The following is a 19,589-nucleotide window of genomic DNA, read 5'->3' as shown; positions in this document are numbered from 1 at the left end:
CCTCCTCCTCGGTTAGTCTCCTCCTCCTCCTCCTCCTCGGTTAGTCTTCTCCTCCGCCTCCTCCTTCTTCTTCTTCCCTCAGTTTCCTAAATGCTTTTAAAAAATAGGGATACAAAAGTGATTCTATCTTAACATGGGTTTCCCCTAAAAGCCCGAGGTAAGGCTTATGTCCAGGGAGATTATTTTGGGAAGCGAGTCTAAGGAAGTGGAGTGGGGAGGAAGGGAATGCTGGGAAGAGTCGTACAGGAAAGGAAGACAAAGCTGATCCAAAGGCAAATGGGAGATAGTCCCCCTGGTGTGCCCTTGAAGAGCTGAATTACGTGCACCTCAGAAATGCCCCACCAAAGAACGGCAATAACCCTACTGGTCAGAGCTCATCCTGTTGTGCTAACTTCCTCCTTATTTTTTTTTTAAAGATTTTATTTATTTATTTGAGAGAGAGAGAGAGAATGAGAGAGAGAGAGCACGAGAGGGAAGAGGGTCAGAGAGAGAAGCAGACTCCCTGCTGAGCAGGGAGCCCGATGTGGGACTCGATCCCGGGACTCCAGGATCATGACCTGAGCCGAAGGCAGTCGCTTAACCAACTGAGCCACCCAGGTGCCCCTCCTTATTTTTTTTTTTAAAGGATCTTATTTATTTGAGAGGGAGAGAGTGAGTGAGAAAGAGAAAGAGAGAGAGATCATGAGTGGGGAGAGAGGCAGAGGGAGAGGGAGAAGCAGGCTCCCCGCTGAGCAGGGAGCTCTGTGCAGCTCGATGTGGCTTTTGATCCCAGGCCAGGATCATGCCCCAAGCCAAAGGCAGATGCTTAACCAACTGAGCCACCAGGTTCCCCAGCTAACTTCTTTCCTCTTAAAGGTTTGCACCTTTGTGTTGCAGTAGCAGTATAGACACACTTAGGAACCCCACTTCATGGTGGTAGATAAACGCTAGGGCAGAAAACATGAGATACTCAGTGGAGTTCAGGCAAGATCCTTTCCAATTATACATGTGGACAAGTAATTCCCATAGTAAAAACTGGAATGGAAAGGAGAGCTCCAGTACTGGTGATAGAAAGAATATCAGTGATTGCCAGGGGCCAGGGGATGGGACAGGGGATTGACTACCAATGCATGGAATAGTTTTGGGAAATAGTCTATAGAGTGAATGTGGTGATGACATACATATCACACAATTTATCTAATTGTACACTTAAAATTGGTGAGTTTAATTATTAATATAATCGTAATAATTATAAATTATGCCCCAGTAAAGTTGATTTTAAAAGAAAGGGTGAGGGACCCCCGGGGGGCTCAGTCGGTTAATTCCCCTCCTTGTGCTCTCTCTCTCTCTCTCTCTCTCTCTGACAAATAAATAAATAAAATCTTAAAAAAATAAATAAAAGAAAGGGTGAACCAAGATGTGCAGTGCACACAAGAGGTGTCTGATAATAAGTACCTACTCATATCATCATGCAAAGTTAGTGTAGTAATGCATGCAAAGCACATTATTTGGTACGTATTTGAATAATAGTAGCTATTGTAATTATTATCACTAGCTTGAGATAACCCTGATAACTTTGAAATAAGTAGGAGAGCTGGGAGTTGAACTAGTTTGAAGGAAGACTGATTTGTTCAAATAAAGGTAACGTTAGAACACACAGGTGACATAAATTTTGTGAGGAACTTAGAAATTCTTTCTTTTAAAAAATATTTTATTTATTTATTTGAGAGAGAGAGAGAGAGAGAGAACGGGCACCCGAGCAGGGAAAGGAGCAGAGGCAGAGGGACAAGCAGACTCCACACAGAGCACGGAGCTGTCATGGGGTTTGATCCCACCACCCCGAAATCACGACCTGAGCCGAAATCAAGACTCAGATGCCCAACCGACTGAGCCACCCAGGCGCCCCCAGGAACTTACAAATTTTCAGTGGGAAGTAAGTGTGGAGCTGGATATTTGAGAGAAAGTCTTAAAGAAGGATAGTTAATGGGGGAAAATGGGGAAAAATAGTAAATGAGAATAAAAGGGACCTTTTGCTGAGAGATGACGAAAGAGCCAAGGAAATCATTGAGTGTGTACAAAACGAAGACGAAAACTCACATTTACTTAAGGTCTCCTATGTGCCAAGGACTTGGCATTACCATTTACATTTTCATAACCACACCTTTTGGTGGATACAACTGTTTCCATGACGTAGATGAAGGAATTTAGAAAGGTAAACCCACTAGCTCAAGGTTTTGTAGCCACTAGGTGGCTGAGGGAAGATTCAAACTTAGGACAGGTCTGCCTGATCCAGAACGATCTGACTTTAATGTGCGCTTTAGGAGTGGGAGAGTGCGAATTATGGAGACTCGGAATGGCATGGGTCTTGCGAACCATCGTGAGCACTTGTAAGGAGGCACTGGATATAGTGAATAATATAGAGCAGTAAAGGATAACCTCCAAGGGTGGCACGAAAACTTTTCAGGGGTGTAATAAGGTTCAAAGAAAGATGTGATGGTAAGGAAAATGTAGAGTTAGTGAGTACAGACTCAGCGATGGAAAACCTGATCTGTGAAAGATGGAAGAGAAATACGGTAACGGAGATATATCCACTCATGCCCCAAGATGCTGACTCTTATTTGATGAAGCCAGTGTAGACCATACGGGTTATTTTATTTTTTTTATCCCCTATTTATGTGTATGCCAAAGAAAAATAACAATACAAAATGTCTGTCATTTAAACAAGAGAATGTGATTATTTTATACAAAAGGACATGTATTAGTACAGGAAGAGAGTAGAACTAAATCACAGATGGGTCTTAGCCTGCATCTTCTTGTTATTTGCTGCCACCGTTTGCCAAAGATCCAGCGTCTGTGTTCAAAGAGAAGCCAAGAGATTGGTGCTCCGATGGTGAGATGAAGTCCTGATTTACTGTCTGTTTCTGCGCTCATTCTAGTAGTTTCTTTAGGTAAATTTTATAGTTTCCTCAGAATTAGAAATTGTTTCTCAGAATGGCACTTGACATTTTTAAAGCCACAAGCCACTCCAGGTGTGTAATAAGGTTACTTTCCCAGCTGCCAGGAAGCATGGGGCACTGGTGGAGTCAGCCACTGGCTGGACTAAAATAGGACGTTTGACGACAAACCTTGGTCACATCATTCATTCAAAAAATATTTATTGAGAGCCTTCTCTGTGTCAGGCACCATTCTAAGTGCCATAGGAACGACAGTGAAGAGAACCACGGCACCTCAGCCTCTATAGAGCTTATACACAAGTAAATATGCATGAGCAAATAAATTTAGAATGAGGAAATACCTGCTATGAAGAAAAATAACACAGGGTAAGAATATAGTCATGGGAGGCTGTTGCCTTAGGGTGCTCAGCAAAGATCTTTCCAAGGGAGTGACATTTGCATAGAAACTGAATGATGTAAGAGAGTAAGAGAGTAAAAGAGTTCAAGCATCTGTGTGAAGATCTTTATGGGAGAAGAGCAAGTGCAAAGTGCTTGGGGAAGTAATGGGAAAGTGCTTATTGTGTTGAGGAATAGCAATAAGATCAGCGTGGCTGGAGCGTGATAGGAGAAGTGGGAACTAGTGACAGAGATTTAGCCAGGCTGAGATCATGGAAATATAGCATTGCAATCCTACTGACAAGAAAGGCATTCACATTTCCCCTTCTACGTAATAGAAAGCCACTGGAAGATTGCCAGCAGTGGAGTGTCATTTCTAACCTCAGTTGCTGTCCCAAGCATTCATGGGAGAGGATAACACACCTTTGTTCCTTATATTCTTCTGAGACCCTTCCCCCCAATCTCTTTAGTCTGGGAACCAATGCCATTTTCCTAGTAACAAGGCAGAGTTGATATGGCTAGGCATTTACAAGCATGTGCATGAGTGCTAAGTATTAAATCGTTTTGATGATCACAATGGTTGCAGAAGCCAACCTGTGAAGTGAGCTTTTTCTAGAAGAGGGAAGAATGCAAGATGATAGGCTGTGATGAAGGTGCTAGTAAACAGGACTAGGGCTCATTGTAAAAGTCTGGGACCTAAAAAAAAAAAAAGAAAAACCCAAGACTCTAAGAGGTAAGTTTTGCAGCTACAAAAACGCAGCCTCCCCTCTGAAACCAGGCAGTAGTGAGGGGAGGAATCTTTATTGGCGTCAGAAAGTGAAGCAGCATTTTGTGGGGGAAAGCAATACCCAGGACTATTGTCCCTACCTACTGGCAAATCTGTAAGGTTACTTCGGCCAGTCAATAGAACTTTCTCAGGTTTGTTACATTTTTATTGTTTCCAAACTCCTTTCAGGCATGTCATCTGTTTGACTTTGACAAGAACTTTGGGAGATGGGCAGAACAGGTGAGAGCTTTAATATTCACAGATGGGGGACCTGTGGCTCAAAGAAGCAAAGTCATCACTTCAAGGTCATTGGGCTGTTCAGCTTATTAAGGAATAGAGACAAGGATAGAATGTAGGTCTTTTGACTCCTGATTCAAAGCTCCACACCTTAGAGCTTGCTATTTTATGAGGATTGTACTGATGTTAAAAATACAGTTGATCCGGGCACCTGGGTGGCTCAGTCGTTAAGCGTCTGCCTTCGGCTCAGGTCGTGATCCCAGGATCCTGGGATCGAGTCCCACATCGGGCTCCCTGCTCAGCGGGAAGCCTGCTTCTCCCTCTCCCGCTCCCCCTGCTTGTGTTCCTGCTCTCGCTGTGTCTCTCTGTCAAATAAATAAATAAAATCTTTAAAAAAAAATACAGTTGATCCTTGAACCCCACAGGTTTTATCCACTTATACACGGTCATTATTGATAAAAAAAAGTAAATGCATTTTCTCTTATGATTTTATTTTTTTTGTAAAGATTATTTATTTGAGAGAGCAAGAATGAGAATGCATGAGAAGGGGGAGGGTTAGAGGGAGAAGCAGGCTCCTCGCTGAGCAGGGAGCCCGATGCGGGACTCGATCCCGGGACTCCAGGATCATGACCTGAGCTGAAGGCAGTCGCTTAACCAACTGAGCCACCCAGGCGCCCTTCCTTATGATTTTAATATCTTCTTTTCTCTAGCTTACTTTATTATAAGAATACGGTGTGTAATACATATAACATAAAAGATATGTGTTAATTGATTGTTTATGTCCTTGTTAAGGCTTCCGATCCACAGTAGGCTATTGGTAGTTAAGTTTTGGGGGATTCAAAAGTTATATGCAGATTTTTGACTGTGTGAGGGTTGATGCCCCTAACCCCAACATTGTTCAAGGGTCAACTGAACATGGGATGAGTGAAATGTTTAGGTGTTAAAAAATAATAAATGCCTAATAGCCCAAAGGAGGAAACTTATTCTAGGAGTTAAAATCTTGATATGTAGAGAAATCGAGAGAGCAGACTGATCCAGAACATGGACTGGAGGTGCCACATTCTTTTTTTCAAATACCAACCAAGTGGAAAATTCATCAGATGACTTCTTAAGGCCTTTTCTGGCCTCCAGAGTCTAGCTCATGAACTTGTCCTCTTCAGAGTTAAATCCAGCTATTCAATCAGTTCGCTAGAATAAAAGATTACTCAGATGCACGTGTTGCTCCAGTGTATACATTTAACTTTCATACAGCTCAGGCTTTCACACGTTATATCCTGACACCCCTAAAGTGTTTTTCCAATAGCAAATTCATACTTTTACTTATCAGTTGGCAAACAATTATTTCAATCTGTCAGTTAACAGTTTAATTTTCAAAGTATCGCCATTTATATATATCTTTACAGCTGTTTTTCTAAATACTTTTGCATACCACCCTTAGTCTAGGAAACAAAAGGCAAATATTTTTTAAGTTTTTTATTTTATTTATTTATTTAAGTGTTATTTTTTATTTTAGTGACCCCCAAATCCCATGTGGGGCTCAAAGTCATGACCCTGAGATCAAGAGTCATCTGCTCTAGTGACTGAACAAGCCAGGTGCCCTTAGGTTTTCATTTTAATCATCTTGACAAGTACATTCCTTAATCCCCATCAACAAAAGGCATTTTTTTTTTTAAAGGCACTACCAGATGATTGTAGTAACATTGAAACAAAGACCAATAATCTTGAAACAAAGGTAGAATTCATTTGGAGGGCTAAAAAAGACAGTTGTTTTTTTTTTAAGACAACTTTTTGACTCCAATTCAATACTTAACTATGTATTCAATTACATTAAAAGAACATGTATTCATTATTCAGAACAAAATCCTGGAAATGTGTGGTGGATGATTCTGTTGAAAGATGAAGGATGTAGCAACGGAGGAAATGGACAGATCCTAAAATTATAAACGGATAAGCAACATAAAATATTTTAGTGATAAGGATAGAGAGAAAATTTCCAAAGAGTTGTGGGTAAGATAAAGACCTTTATCAAAGAACAAAAGCAGCCTTCAAATTTTTAACAAAGTTTACAAGAAGTTGATAAAATATCAGCAAATACACCATCAAAAATTCCATTTGCTTTTGTGCAAAATCATCAACATGAAATGTCTTCTCATATGTGTCACTTCAAATATGGTACAGAATAAAGAAATATAAAACAATTTTATAAAATTATAAAAAAATAACTATTGCATTTATTTTTATTTAATCTATGTAAATCAAAGATTGTAGTCATGTGTTTAATCACATATCACAGCACCTAGCAAAGTTATGGTATACAGGAAGAACAAGAAATACATCATGTTGTTCCACATGTTATTGGAATCAAACAATGATTAATAATCAAGAGGCAAAAACTAAACACTGGGACGCCTGGGTGGCTCAGTCGTTAAGCGCCTGCCTTCGGCTTAGGTCATGATCCCAGGGTCCTGGGATCCAGCTCCGCATCGGGCTCCCTGCTAAGCCGGGAGCCTGCTTCTCCCTCTCCCACTCCCCCTGCTTGTGTTCCTGCTCTCGCTGTGTCTCTCTCCGTCAAATAAATAAATAAAATCTTAAAAAAAAAACCCAAAAAACTAAACACTCACATCATAACTAGTGATTTATTATGATCACATTTAAGACTATTGCTTAACTTACGTACGTTCATATTTCAAACACAATTCCAAAATGCATCAAGTAAGGAATTGCCTCTAGTCTCAAATCACTTGACAGAGCCGACGCCATTCCTATAAGTTTAAATAGGGAACAGAGAGCATGGTATAGAAAAGGAAAGAAAGGAAGAAAAGAAGAAAGAAAAAATGAAAGAAAGAAGAAAGAGGAAAAAAAAAGAAAAAAAAAGATTTTCATTTGCACAGTTAACCGTGACCTTCACCAAAAACATTTCTTTCTAGGCCTGTTTCCTCACCTGTAAAAGGTAATTCTCAGTTCCAAAATGTCAATAGAAAAAAAAAAAAAGAATAGCATAAAAATGAAGAAAGGTCAAGTCTTCCCTGGTCATCTCCTCCTTATTCTTAAATCACCCCATCCCTGCCCCAAACTCAGTCACTCCCTTTTCAGCACTGTCAAGGCCTTCAGCTCAGACCACTACCGCACCCTCAGTTCACCGTCCCTCATCTATTCCCCCCCAGACGATAATTCTTATCTCCCAATTATTGGGGAGCTGGCAGTTGATAGGATCTCAACCACACAGAACCAGTTCAGAGGAGCCTGTGAAGAGTGGGACCATTTACTCTGCTCGAGGCACTAAGGGACACTTTGAGGTGGAGCAGGGCTCAATGTAACAAGGATGAGTTCTGAGAGCAGCTGAATTTTAGCACATTATGCTACCACTCTACACTCCTCACAACACCCTGGGAGGTAGGTGCTGTTGTTATTTTAAAAGATGAGGCAACTGAAGCTTCTAGAGACTCGCCCAATGCCGTCCAACTTTTAAGGGGCATCGCTTGAATTCGAACTCAGGTAAAAAATGTCTGACTTGTCCCCAACTGTATTAGAGAGAGCTCTCCTTTAGCGCCCAGAAAGGAGGCCCGGCCAGGAGAAAAGACCCGCGCGGCTGGCGGCAGAGGCGGAAGGGAGGGGCTGCAGGATCCTCGGAGACCCGCCCACGCGCCATCCTTAAGGCGGGGGCCCCCTTAAGGAAAGGGGGCTTTTCCTCACCCGACAAAAAATAACTCCTCGACTGGGAGGGGGTGCCCTCCGAGTGCCACCCGCGGAAAGCGGAGGGCTAGGCAGATGGAAGAGGACCAGGCCGGTCGGCGGAGACCGGAGGAGGAGTGTTGGGAGAGATGGGAGGAGGCAGGCGGGGAGGACCAGCTGTCTTGGGTGTGGGCCAACCGGGTGGAAGGGGACAAGCAAGACCTGTTGATTGGTCTGAGTGGCCAGGAGGGCCGGGAGGCGGCGGGGCCCGTGGGGGTCCCGAAGGCTGCGGGCCCCGAGGAGGCGGAAGAGCCGAGGCCCACGGGCTCGGGCGGCGGGAGCAGAGAGGGGCGGGCGGGCTGGGAGCCTGCCGAACCGGGGGGCGGGGCGAGGGCGGCCCCCGAGGGAGGGGCGGTGGCGGGTCGGGAGGGAGGGAGGGACGGAGAGGGGCGGGGAGAGAGGGACGGGGTGAAAGCTGAGGGGCAGTCGTGCGAGGCCGAGAGTATCCGCAAGCTAAGCGAGTTGCGGAGCCGGGGCGTCCCGGAGCCCGGAAAGCTCCGGGAAAGGTACTGGGAGGGCACCCAGGAGCGCTACCGGGAGAGGGAGGTGAAGCGCAGGGCCAAGGGCACGAAGCAGGTGGAGAATAAGTACCAGCTGGAGAAGAAACCCAACTGGCTGAAGGACCCGAGGCTGGTGGAAACCGAGGAGAAGGAGGTCCTCAGAGCGAAGACGGACGAAAACTTGGCCAACCGGGTGTCGGGGCAGCAAAGCCAGCGGCCCACGATTCGATTCAACGTCTACCCTAGACCTCACCTCCAGTCGCAGTGGTCCATCTGCCACCACTCAGTCAGTGTCATTAACGAGCTGGCGAAGATGGGTGACCCAGACGTCCTGGAAATGGTGCAGGAGGAAGGTAGGAGCCGGCGGACTCAGTGGCGCGGGGGAGGGTCGGGCTGGGTGCGCGGGGACCCCGGGGGGACGTTGGCGGCCCTGCGGCCTGGATCCCAGGGACGTTCGCTGGGTGGGTGCCCTGCGCGGGACAGGGGCTGCAAGAGGAACAGTCCCAGCCCCGGCGGGTGGCTGGGTGTCGGCGGCGCACCGTGATTTCCTCTGCTGCTCGCGCTAGCCAGGGACCTGCGTCTTGTGACCGCTGCGGTTCCGAGACCGCCCCCTTGCTCCAGTGTGCGCCGCCGAGCGGTGGAATAACGCGCGGAGGCTAGGCGAGCGCGCTGGCCGCGTGAGCGGAGGCGCTCCGGCTTCAGACTCGCACGCGGAGCCTCCGCTTAGGGTGAGTGATAGCGGTCCCCTGTGTCGGGAGCTAGCCCTTGAGTTCTTTGCCTCTCTTCATTTGCCGATTACTGCTCAAGCTTTGAGATCCTCGGTAATTATGCGAGGGGCGGACCCTAGGGTCGATCGGCTGGAGATTCTTGTGCCCCTGGAAACGCTGCCGTTTTACTGGCTTTCATCGCATCTTCACTTCCGTTGAGAAATATCTGTTCATTGTTTGCTAAGGCCGTGGAACAGACCTATGTTCTGTGGATCTGTTTTAGTACACACGTATGCTTAAGAATGTACGTATTTTTCTGCGACTATCTCCAGGACTCTCAATGACACTTCCGTCAGTGACACTCTCTTTTCATGTCTTGTTTGGTATTAGATCTGAACATGGAAACAGTTTTTTTAAGTGATGAAACATCTAAATAGTCTTAGCATTTAGTCTTCAGAGGCACCAAGAAATACAGTGCATGATTGCATCCGCCTCTCCTTTCTCAACAGTTTATTGAGATGTAATTTAGATACCATAAGTCACCCATTTAAAGTGTACAATTCAGTGCTTTTTTAGTGTATTAGAGTTTTGCAATCATCACCCCAAATAGAAACCTTAGCCGTCACTCCCCATCCCCCCATTCCCTACACTTAGCTCTAGGCAGTTACTAATCTATTTACTCTCCAGATGTACCTATTATGGACACTTCCTACAACAGACTCCTACAATATGTAGGACTCCTACAATATGTCTTTTGTAACTGTCTTCTCTCTCTTACCATAATGTTGGTGAAGTTCATCCATGTTGTCATTTGCATCCTTCCTTTTTACTGCGTTATAATACTCCATTGTTATAGATATGCCACATTTTATCCGGTCATCAATTGGAGGACATTGGGGTTGTTAACATTTTTTTTCCGTCACAACAGATAATGCTTCTCAATTCGTGTACAGATTTTTGCGTGAACACACGTTTTCATTTTTCTTGGGTATATACCTAGGACTGGAATTACTTCATTATATGGTAGCTTCATATTGACCATTTTGAGAAACTGCCAAACTGTTTTCCATTTTGTATTCCAACCAACAATATGTAAAGGTTACAATGTCTCCACATTCTCACTAACATTTGTTACTATTTTTTTTTTATTTATAGCCATCTACTGGTTGTGAAGTGCTATCTCTGTGGTTTTGATTTGCATTTTCCCAGCGCTTTTCCATTAAGTATCTTTCCCACTGCTTATTGGCCGTTCATATATCTTCTTTGGTGAAATACCTACTTAAGTCCTTTGCTCATTTTAAAAATTAAATTGTCTTTATTATTGCATTCTAAGAGTTCTTTATATATTCTCTGTGTATTATTTGCACATATTTTCTCCCATTCTGTGATTGTCTTTCCATGTTCTTGATAGTGTCACGTAAAAGCAATTCCCTTTTCTTTAAATCAAAAAACAACTTAAGGTAGAAGGAAATAAAACTATTGAAAACTTTAAGTTTTGACTAATGGCTCTGCTAAATGATGCAATAAATTGTTAGTGAAAATGATTGGTTCATTGTGCAAAGTGAAATGACTTTTAGATGTATAAAATTGAAAGTCCTTTTCTATACTTACTTAATGGTTTCCTGCTTTGCTGAGACTTACTTTCAGTTGTAATTTCAGTAATCCGAAGGTCTTAATAGATATTTTTTTTTCACTTAAAACATTCAGTAAGTCATTATTATCAAGTCTTTCTGAAGTAAAGCTATGAGAAGGTACAGAAATATATTTTTTATTGAAGGAAGAGAGGAGGGGAAAATGTGGAGTATGCAACTTTCTGTGCATTTATGAAGAAAAAATATATCAATATGACATAACAGAGATTGACCATTATTCTCTTTCAGATGTTGGAAGTATGATCTAGTGTAGCCTCAGGATAATTTTGCTTACTGGAAAGTATACTCAAATTAGTATTACTTCAGCCATGAGGTCATACTGCAGCTTAAGTCCATCTCAGGAAGACTTTTAGAACTTTTCCCGAACTAATTTGTTTTCCCTTTCCTTGGCAAAGACCTTTGTAATTTCTCTATATTCCCTTTTAATATGATTGAAACTTCGCCTCTGCTTTGGTGGGAGTAGGAGAAAAGGATATTGATGTGGAGTACCATATATTTGATGGTTGGGTCTGACGACTGCATCCAGTCCAAGTTCCTGTTTCCTGTTTTGTTCGTGGATCCAGGATCCAAGCATTGGAGGAGTGGGGCATTGGTGAACAAGGCCTAAGGAGCAGGGTGGTTCTGGCCTCTCCGATGAGTCTCAGTTTTCTAAATGTTTTTCGCTATGTCAGTTATTTTGTGTGTTGGTTTTACTGCCCATTACAGAGACCCGTGTTATTACTGGAGTTGTATGAAAAGTGCATTAAAATTAGTGTGTTTTTTTTAACATCAACAATCCAATGGATTTTCAGAAGCCATTCTAAATATTCTAAATATATGTTTCTTTCTAGAGCTTAACGACACAGTATTAAAAACGAAAGTGTTTGCTGAAGAAGGCTGAAAATGACTGGGTTCCACAGCATCAATTTTTAGGAGCTACTTTCATTTCTGTGTTTTAAAATGTAAACGAATGTCTTCGAGTAAATTTACTGATACAGGGAAGCCTGGATCTTGTATGTTATATGTTTCCTAAATCACCTTTGAAGGGTTAATAGGACAGTTAAATGATTGATTTACATGTGATGAGATTTTTTTCCTAGAGAGAGAATGCTAACATTTTACCTTTTAGACATAATAGTTAATGAGGTATTTCTAGGATTTGTTACATTTTCTTAGTTTATTTTCTTCAGAATTGAACACAGAAGCAATCAATCTTCTCTAGCTAGCTATTTTCCCACTATCTAATAATTTTTAAAATGAATCATAGAGACAAAGTGTAACTATATATATATATATATATATATCTTAAGATTTATTTATATATTTTTGAGAGAGAGAGAAAGAGAGAGAGATAGAACGAGTGGGAAGGGCAAAGGAGAATGAGAGAGAATCTCAAGCAGGCTCTGCACTGAGCATGGAGCCTGATACAGGGCTCAGTCTCAGGACCCTGAGATCATTACCTGAGCGGGAACCAAGAGTTGGTTGCTTAACCAACTGCACTACCCAGGCACCCAAGTGTCATAATATTTAAATAGTTATGTAAACAAATATTGCTAGTAAAATGTCAGTGTTGCTGAAATTGAAATATTGACTGGTTGACATTGTAAGGAAGTTGTGATTTGAAATATTCATTCTTTAGTTGATTTATGACATATTCAGCATGGCAAAAGACAGTTTTAAGGGTTTAACATTGAATGTAAAGTTGCTTGAATCTTTACAACTGCATTAAGCATTGTATTTAACCAAATCACCCTTCTTTTAGAAATGTGAATATTTGGTTACATGCATTTTGTTTTATGCTGCTGGAAGAGGTGTAAACTGAGAAGATCATTTGGTAAATGCAAGAGCTATTTTTGGGCTCAGGGTTTGTTGGAGTGTGTATTCTTAGCAATGTGCTTTCAGAGAAAACTCAAAGCTCAGTCTTTGGGCTGGCTTTACTTTTGCTTGTATTTTATGATTCTCCATAGCATTTGGTATTAAACCCTTCATATCTCTGGTTTCTAGCCCATAGAAGAGTATAATTATTTCCATTGATTTTAGAGGATGCTGAAGGAATGACAAAAGACTGACTTAGAGCTGTTGGCTTCAAATCCTGCCTCAGATATGTTTCTGTTTTGACAGAGGCTTGGTGATTATGTGTAGTTATGACAACTTCATACTTTGTGAGTGTGACAGTTTGTCTATATCTCTGGCATGTGCGAGCATCTAATTGTGCCTGTGTGTGTCAGAGAGAGAGCTAGTGAGCACTATGTGTGAGAGGGGGCACAGCGTGTGAGGAAATACATCTGTTTTTTTCTAATCTTTCTGCTTTTCAGAAAAGGGGACAGTTTACAAAGTGTGTTCCACCTGGCTCCCAGGGGGCTTGCCCTCTCATGGAGGGTGATGTAATTGGGCTGGGTACCTAGAGAGGGCACCCTTCCGGGTGGTACGGGAGCAGGTAGGAGACCAACACAGGGACCCATAAGGAGGTTTCAGGCCAGCACTGAAAGGAGGATGTCAGAACGGATACGGTGTGAAAAACGAGCAATAGTTAGCCAAGGAAGAAGACAGTTGTTAGTTCTAAGGAAGGGCAGCAGCAAATTGAAAGGGAAAAGGGTAAGAGAGAGTCAGTAGGGGTAGGAAATAACCTGGAGGAACTGTGTTGTCCCTTTTCCAAATTCTCAAATAAACATTGCATCCAGCTCTGATAGCAATTTGAAAACATTGTTTTCAGTGAGTTGTTTTATGTTAAATGCAGCAAAAATGCTAAGGGGAAGGAATTAGTGCTTACACATTTTCAACTCTCTCTTCTAAAAAACAATTCTAAAATACTCTATAGTCCTCGCTTAAGGCTTGCGCTTCTTCCCTCTGTACTTGGAACAGTTCTTCTGCATAATGACTGTTTTTGTTCTTAAGAAAATAAAAGCCTCCCCTAAGTCAGAATTCAAGTACCATGCATTGAAAGACAAAGTGTGTATTCCTTGGAATCCTATTTTTTATGTACGTATTAGAAGAGTTTGCTGGATTGGTTTTTTTCTCATTTGAAAATCCAATGAGAGTTGGTTGCCGTATTGTGCAGTTTTGAACTATACATCTAGACAGTATTCATGGGTAAAACCCTTTGCTGATGGACCGTGTTTTATATTTTTCAAATTATCTTTACTTATATTTTTAGTCTTTTAGATGAGAAAGTCTGTACTCGGAAAAATTAAGTGATACAGCTATAGCCAAGTTTGTTTAGTTTCCATGCTTTGCTTGCCATAACTATTAACCTTTTAATAGCAGACCCTGCAACAAAGAAGACCTGAATACAAAAGAAATTCTTTCATCTTTATTCTGACACTCGAATTTATCTCAAAGAATTTAAGTTTTGAAAATCAATAATAGCCAGCCACACCTCCTTCCTGGTTTACCGGTTTACTGCAGCAACTCCTGATTGGTCTCTTGGCTCAGTCTCTCCCCCTTCTTTTTAACCCATTCTCCCCTGGAGGACCTGTGCTTTTCATACAATGTAAATGTAAATACGACTTAACAGCTTTTTTGTCGGGGGCACCTGGGTGGCTCAGTTGGCTAAGCATCCTGCTCTTGATCTCAGCCCAGGTCTTGATCTCAGGGTCCTGAGTTGAAGCCCTGTATTGGGCTTTACCCTGGGCGTGGAGCCTACTTAAAAAAATAAAAAAATAAAGCTTTTTTTGTGGCTTACTATTTTACTTAGAAAAAAAATCCAGGTATACAAAGTCTTCCACAAACTGTCCCCCGCTCCAAGTCTCTCTGTTCAGTCCTGCCCCTCTACCATTTACTTACTTGTCTTCAGCTTGACCTTCACTTCTATGACACCTCAAAACCATTCCTGCCTTACAGCCTTTATGTGTTCTCACATGGCTTGAATGCCCTCAACTTTCAGATCTCAGTATATATATTCCTGCCTCAGAGAGATTTTCTGATTTTCTAATATCTAAACTACTCCCCTGACCAGCTCTGTTTATAGCATTTATCTCAAGTTTTGGTCTGCTTCCTCTACAGAACTGTAAATTTCTTAACCATGGAGAATCAACAAATGTTAGCCATTATCACATTACTTTCATTGTTATATTAACGATCCAGTATCAAGAACTGTTAAAGGTCTGAGAATTTACTATAGCTGGAGGTTAACAGAATATCCCATTACAGTTTCATGGATACTGGTAGAACACATAAGACACATGGCTCAGAGACAAAGGACAGTTTATTACTTACAGCATTAATAGTAGCCAGAGTGGCAGCACTTTGTGCCCATTTCTTAGCCCAGTTTGCCAAAAATCAATGCAGAGAGGCCCAGAAAATACCTGCAGATGTGGTGGGTTGCAATACAGGAGAGCAGTCTCAAGTTAAGGAACTTAGGAGTCTTTTGTATTGGTCAGTAATTATGCCTTCTGTTTGCTCTGGAGGGAGACACTGTAATAGTCCCAAACTGTGAGCAAACCTGCCTTTTGCTACAGAAGGAGATGCTGTATCTTACCCAGGGTGTTCATTCACCCAAGATCCTTGAAAAGATAATCCAGAACAAATGGCAGTCAGTGTCTCACTAGCAAGATATGCAGAAATGTGAGTGACCCAAGGAGAATTGTCTCCAAGCAGTATCTGCCTCTGAGTATTCATCCCTAAGTAACATCCTTGGGTTTTGCATAGTTATCTTTATATAAGTGAAATATTAAATTTCTGCCCCCCCCTTATTTTTTTGCTAAATAATATTCTTTGGAGAGTTATCCATCTTTTTGCATGTAATTGAAATTCATTCAATTTTGTTACTAGATACAGTATGTGGTATTATTATATATATTATTGGCCATAATACCACATAATTGTATTTATCCATTTTACTATTTCTGGATATTTGAGATGATTTTGGTTTCCTAGTTATTCCCAGCAATGCTTTTATGAACATTCTTGTACGTTCCCATAATGCCTGTATTTCTTTTGAGTTTATACCTAAGATAGCACTTCTCAAACTTTTTGATCTCAGGACCTTTTTATACTTTAAACAATTATTAGGAACCTCGAAGGGCTTTTGTTTATGTGAGTTATGTCTATTGTTATTCACCAGGGATATCCACTTTTACCCCTTCCATTAAAAATAGTACTGGAAGTTCCAGCCTGACCACTTGGGCAAGAAAAAGAAATAAAAGGCTTCCACACTGGAAGAGAAGAATTAAAATTCTCTCTATTCACAGATGATATGATCTTTTATGTAGAAAACCCTAAAAAGTCCCCCCAAAACCTGTTAGAACCTGTAAATGCATTCATAAGAGTAGAATACAAAGTCACTACGCAAAAACCAGTTAAATTTTTGTACTCTAACAATGAACAATCTGAAAAGGAAATTGAGAAAACAATTCTATTTATAGAGTAAGAGACATATCTACAAAAAGGTTGCTACCGCTAATTTCAAAAAAATTACTGCCTTCTAGGATTTTTATGGTTTCAGGTCTGACGTTTAGGTCTTTAATCCAGGAGTGCACTTGTTGTGATGAGCACTGGGTGCTGTATGGACCTGTTGAGTTATTATATTGTACACCTGAACCTAATATAATACTGTATGTTAACTAACTGAAATTAAAATGAAAACTTAAAAAAAGAACAAGATATTTAAGAATTAACCAAAGATTGCAAGACTTATATAAATAAAACTACAAAACATTGGTGAAAAAAATTAAAAAAAATGCAAACATACCTTATGTTCATAGATCGGAAGACTTAATATTAATAAGATGTCAGTACTAACCAAAGTGATCTATAGATTCAGTGCAGTCCCTATCAAAATTCCAATGATGTTTTTTGCAGAAATAGAAAAAGCCATCCTAAAATTCATATGAACTCTCAAGGGATGCTGAATAGACAATCAGTCTTAAAACAGAAGAATAAAGCTTCTTGATCTCCAAAATTACTATAGAGCTACAGTAGTAAAAACAGTGTGGCACTGGCATGAAGACAGATATAGACCAATGGAATAGAATAGAAAGCCCAGAAATAAACTCTCACATATATGGTCAAGTGATTTCTTTACAGTGGTGCTAAGACCATTCAATGGGGGAAAGGGCAGTCTTTTCATCAGATGGTGCTGGGGAATTTGGGTATCCACATACAAAAGAATGAAATTGGACCCTTAACCATGACCATATATAACAATTAACTCAAAATGGAGTTAAACCTAAATGGAAGACCTAAAGCTATCAACCTCTTAGAAGAAAAGAGAGCAGCAGTTTCATAGTGTTGGATTTGGCAGTGGTCTCTTGGATATGACACCAAAAGCACATGTAAGAAAAGAAAAATAGACAAATGACCTCATGAATATTAAAAATAATGTGCATCAAAAGACACCATAAACAGACTAAAAAGGCAACAGACTTTGAGTTTCTGTATGTTAACTAACTGAAATTAAAATGAAAACTTAAAAAAAGTCTTGCAATCTTTGGTTAATTCTTAAATATCTTGTTCTTTTTTTAAGTTTTCATTTTAATTTCAGTTAGTTAACATACAGAAATCCTTTGCCTGGTTTTAATCAGATTTTTCTATTGTTGAGTTTCAGGAGTTCTCTATATATTCTGAATCAGATACATGATTTGGAAACATTTTCTCCCATTCTGTGGGATACACATTTCTCTTAAGAAGGTATAAAAATGGCCAATAAGAACATGAAAAGATGCTCAATAGCATAATCATTAGGGAAGTGCAAATCAAAACTAAAGTGAGCTACCACCTCAAACCCCTTAAAATGGCCACTATCAAAAAACAAAAAATAACAAGATTTGATGAGGATGTGGAGTAATTCGAATCTTTATGCACTGTTGAGAATGTATAATGGTAGAATTGCTGTGGAAAACAATATGGTGGTTCCTCAGAAAATTAAAAATTGAATTGCCATATGATCCAGCAATTCCACTTTTAGGTGTATGCTCAAAATAATTGAAAGGAGGATTTCAAAGAGATATTTTTACAGCCATGTTGATAGCATTATTCATAATAGCTAAAATGTGGAAACAATCCAAGTGTTCATTAACAGATGAATGGATAAATAAAATGTGGTATACACATACAGTAGAATATTGTGCAGCCTTAAAAAGGAAGGGCATATGCTACAACACTGATGAACTTTGAGGACATTATGCAAGGTGAAATAAACCATTCACACAATGACAAATTCTGTATCCACTTTTACGAGGCACATAGAGTAGTCAAAACCATAGAGACAGAAAGTAGAATGGTGGTTGCCAGGGACTGGAGGAGAGGAGAATGAGGAGTTATTGTTAATGGGTATTGTGTTTCAGTTTTACAAGATGTAAGAGTTCTCGAGATAGATGGTGGTGATGGTTGCTCAATATTATGAATATAATGCCTTTGCACAGTACACTTAAAAATGGTTGGGTGGTAAAATTTGCTATGTGTATTTTACCCAATAAATGGAGAAAGAAGAGCAAGAAAGAAAGAAAAAAAAGAAATAGGAAAAGGTTTACAAATGGTAGATTTATATTTTCTATATTTTCAGAATATATGTGAATACTTCCTAAGATTACAGTTACTGTGGATGGCCATTCCATTCCCACTGTGATTTTCCCCAAAAAGTGTTTTTATATAGGAAGGTTTTGACTTGAGAAGTATTTCTCAGTGTATCTCCAACATGGAATCACTAGAGAATAAGAATCTTCTACATTTAATATTTTTTTTAGCATTAGAAACTTATTTGAAGATGTATTTCAGTGCAAATGACTCAACACGGAACTATCACAAAGATACCTGTGTATGAGGAAAGTCATTTGGCCTGTTTAGAACTGGTGGTGTCCTTTAGTGCTTTCCTTGCAGACAGTTTGGTTCAATTCTAGGGAAACACGCCAACGGAATATTAAATCTTATGCACTGAAAACTAAGAGGTAGTGATGGACATCCCTACTGGATGCTTTCCTCTATCCAGTTTTGAGGCTACAGATTAATAACTGCATTTATTAGAGTTAATTTTATTTCTTAGTGGGAGACATTATATCCTACACATCAGTGTTTGCTTTTCCTGTAAGTTATAGACAGTTTTTGGTGCTGACTTCTACTGGCAGCTGTTTTGAACAACTTAGCTCCAGAGAGGTCTTGGATGTTTCCTTTCAGTATTTTTTCTTTGAACTTCTTTGTTTGATTTCGGAATTTCTGTTTTCTCCTCATGCAGACTTTTAACCTATTCTGATCAGTTGGTCATTCTAACTTGTTTTTTCCTTTCTTATTTAATTTAGAGAGAATATCCAATATAGAAACAGAGTATGTTTTCGGAATGAATGAGGTAAGTTAAATGTGTATGTATTAGTTTCCAATAAGTCAGAACAGAAAATCGGGACAAGGCTACAAATGTACTTTGTCTGAATACTTAATACTTCATTATTTACTCATACTACATTCTTTTTATTTTTCCTTTAATCTATTCATGTTTTTGGTAAGGAAAGCAAATTCCATGTTTCATGCAGATTCAATACTTGATCTTTCTAGATGTGATAAGGGAGCAAATATAAGTTTGGATTTCTTTTGAGGCTCCCTGTGAAACAAACTCAGATATGCTGAGTCTTGCTGTGTAAGAGAAAAGTATTTGGCTTAACGCTTTCCTAGAGTGTTATGAGGTTGGGATATGTGACAGCTTTTTATGTTACACTTACTGGTATGTGAGGAGTGCTTATTGATGACTAAAATACAGTTCGAGTGACTCAACTCCAATTAAA

At 40.4% G+C, this 19,589-nt stretch overlaps 1 protein-coding gene and 1 long non-coding RNA gene across 3 annotated transcripts in view; one reads left to right on the top strand and one right to left on the bottom strand.

Annotated features, from left to right (window-relative positions):
• Nucleotides 1-5,836: 5,836 nt before the first annotated feature.
• Nucleotides 5,837-8,773, bottom strand: LOC112829346 (uncharacterized). The gene is made up of 3 exons (XR_012381861.1): nt 8,635-8,773; nt 6,989-7,073; nt 5,837-6,242 (listed from the first exon to the last, which is right to left on the bottom strand). It is a non-coding gene; the product is annotated as an uncharacterized lncRNA (long non-coding RNA).
• ANO5 (anoctamin 5) overlaps nt 8,764-19,589 on the top strand; it is a 106,808-nt gene continuing 95,982 nt past the window's right edge. For both annotated transcript variants that reach the window (XM_073904849.1, XM_073904848.1), the window contains exons 1-2: nt 8,764-8,896; nt 19,113-19,159. In XM_073904849.1, the coding sequence (XP_073760950.1) occupies nt 8,857-8,896; nt 19,113-19,159 (87 nt within the window). In that variant the 5' untranslated portion in view covers nt 8,764-8,856. The remainder of the gene's footprint in view (nt 8,897-19,112; nt 19,160-19,589) is intronic.

Source organism: Callorhinus ursinus, unplaced genomic scaffold (assembly GCF_003265705.2).
Source record: "Callorhinus ursinus isolate GAN/ISIS: 27379988/994484 unplaced genomic scaffold, GSC_fseal_2.0 scaffold21, whole genome shotgun sequence".
NCBI classification, from domain to species: domain Eukaryota; kingdom Metazoa; phylum Chordata; class Mammalia; order Carnivora; family Otariidae; genus Callorhinus; species Callorhinus ursinus.
Note: the sequence above shows the minus strand (reverse complement) of the source record. Positions and strands in the feature narration are given on the sequence as shown.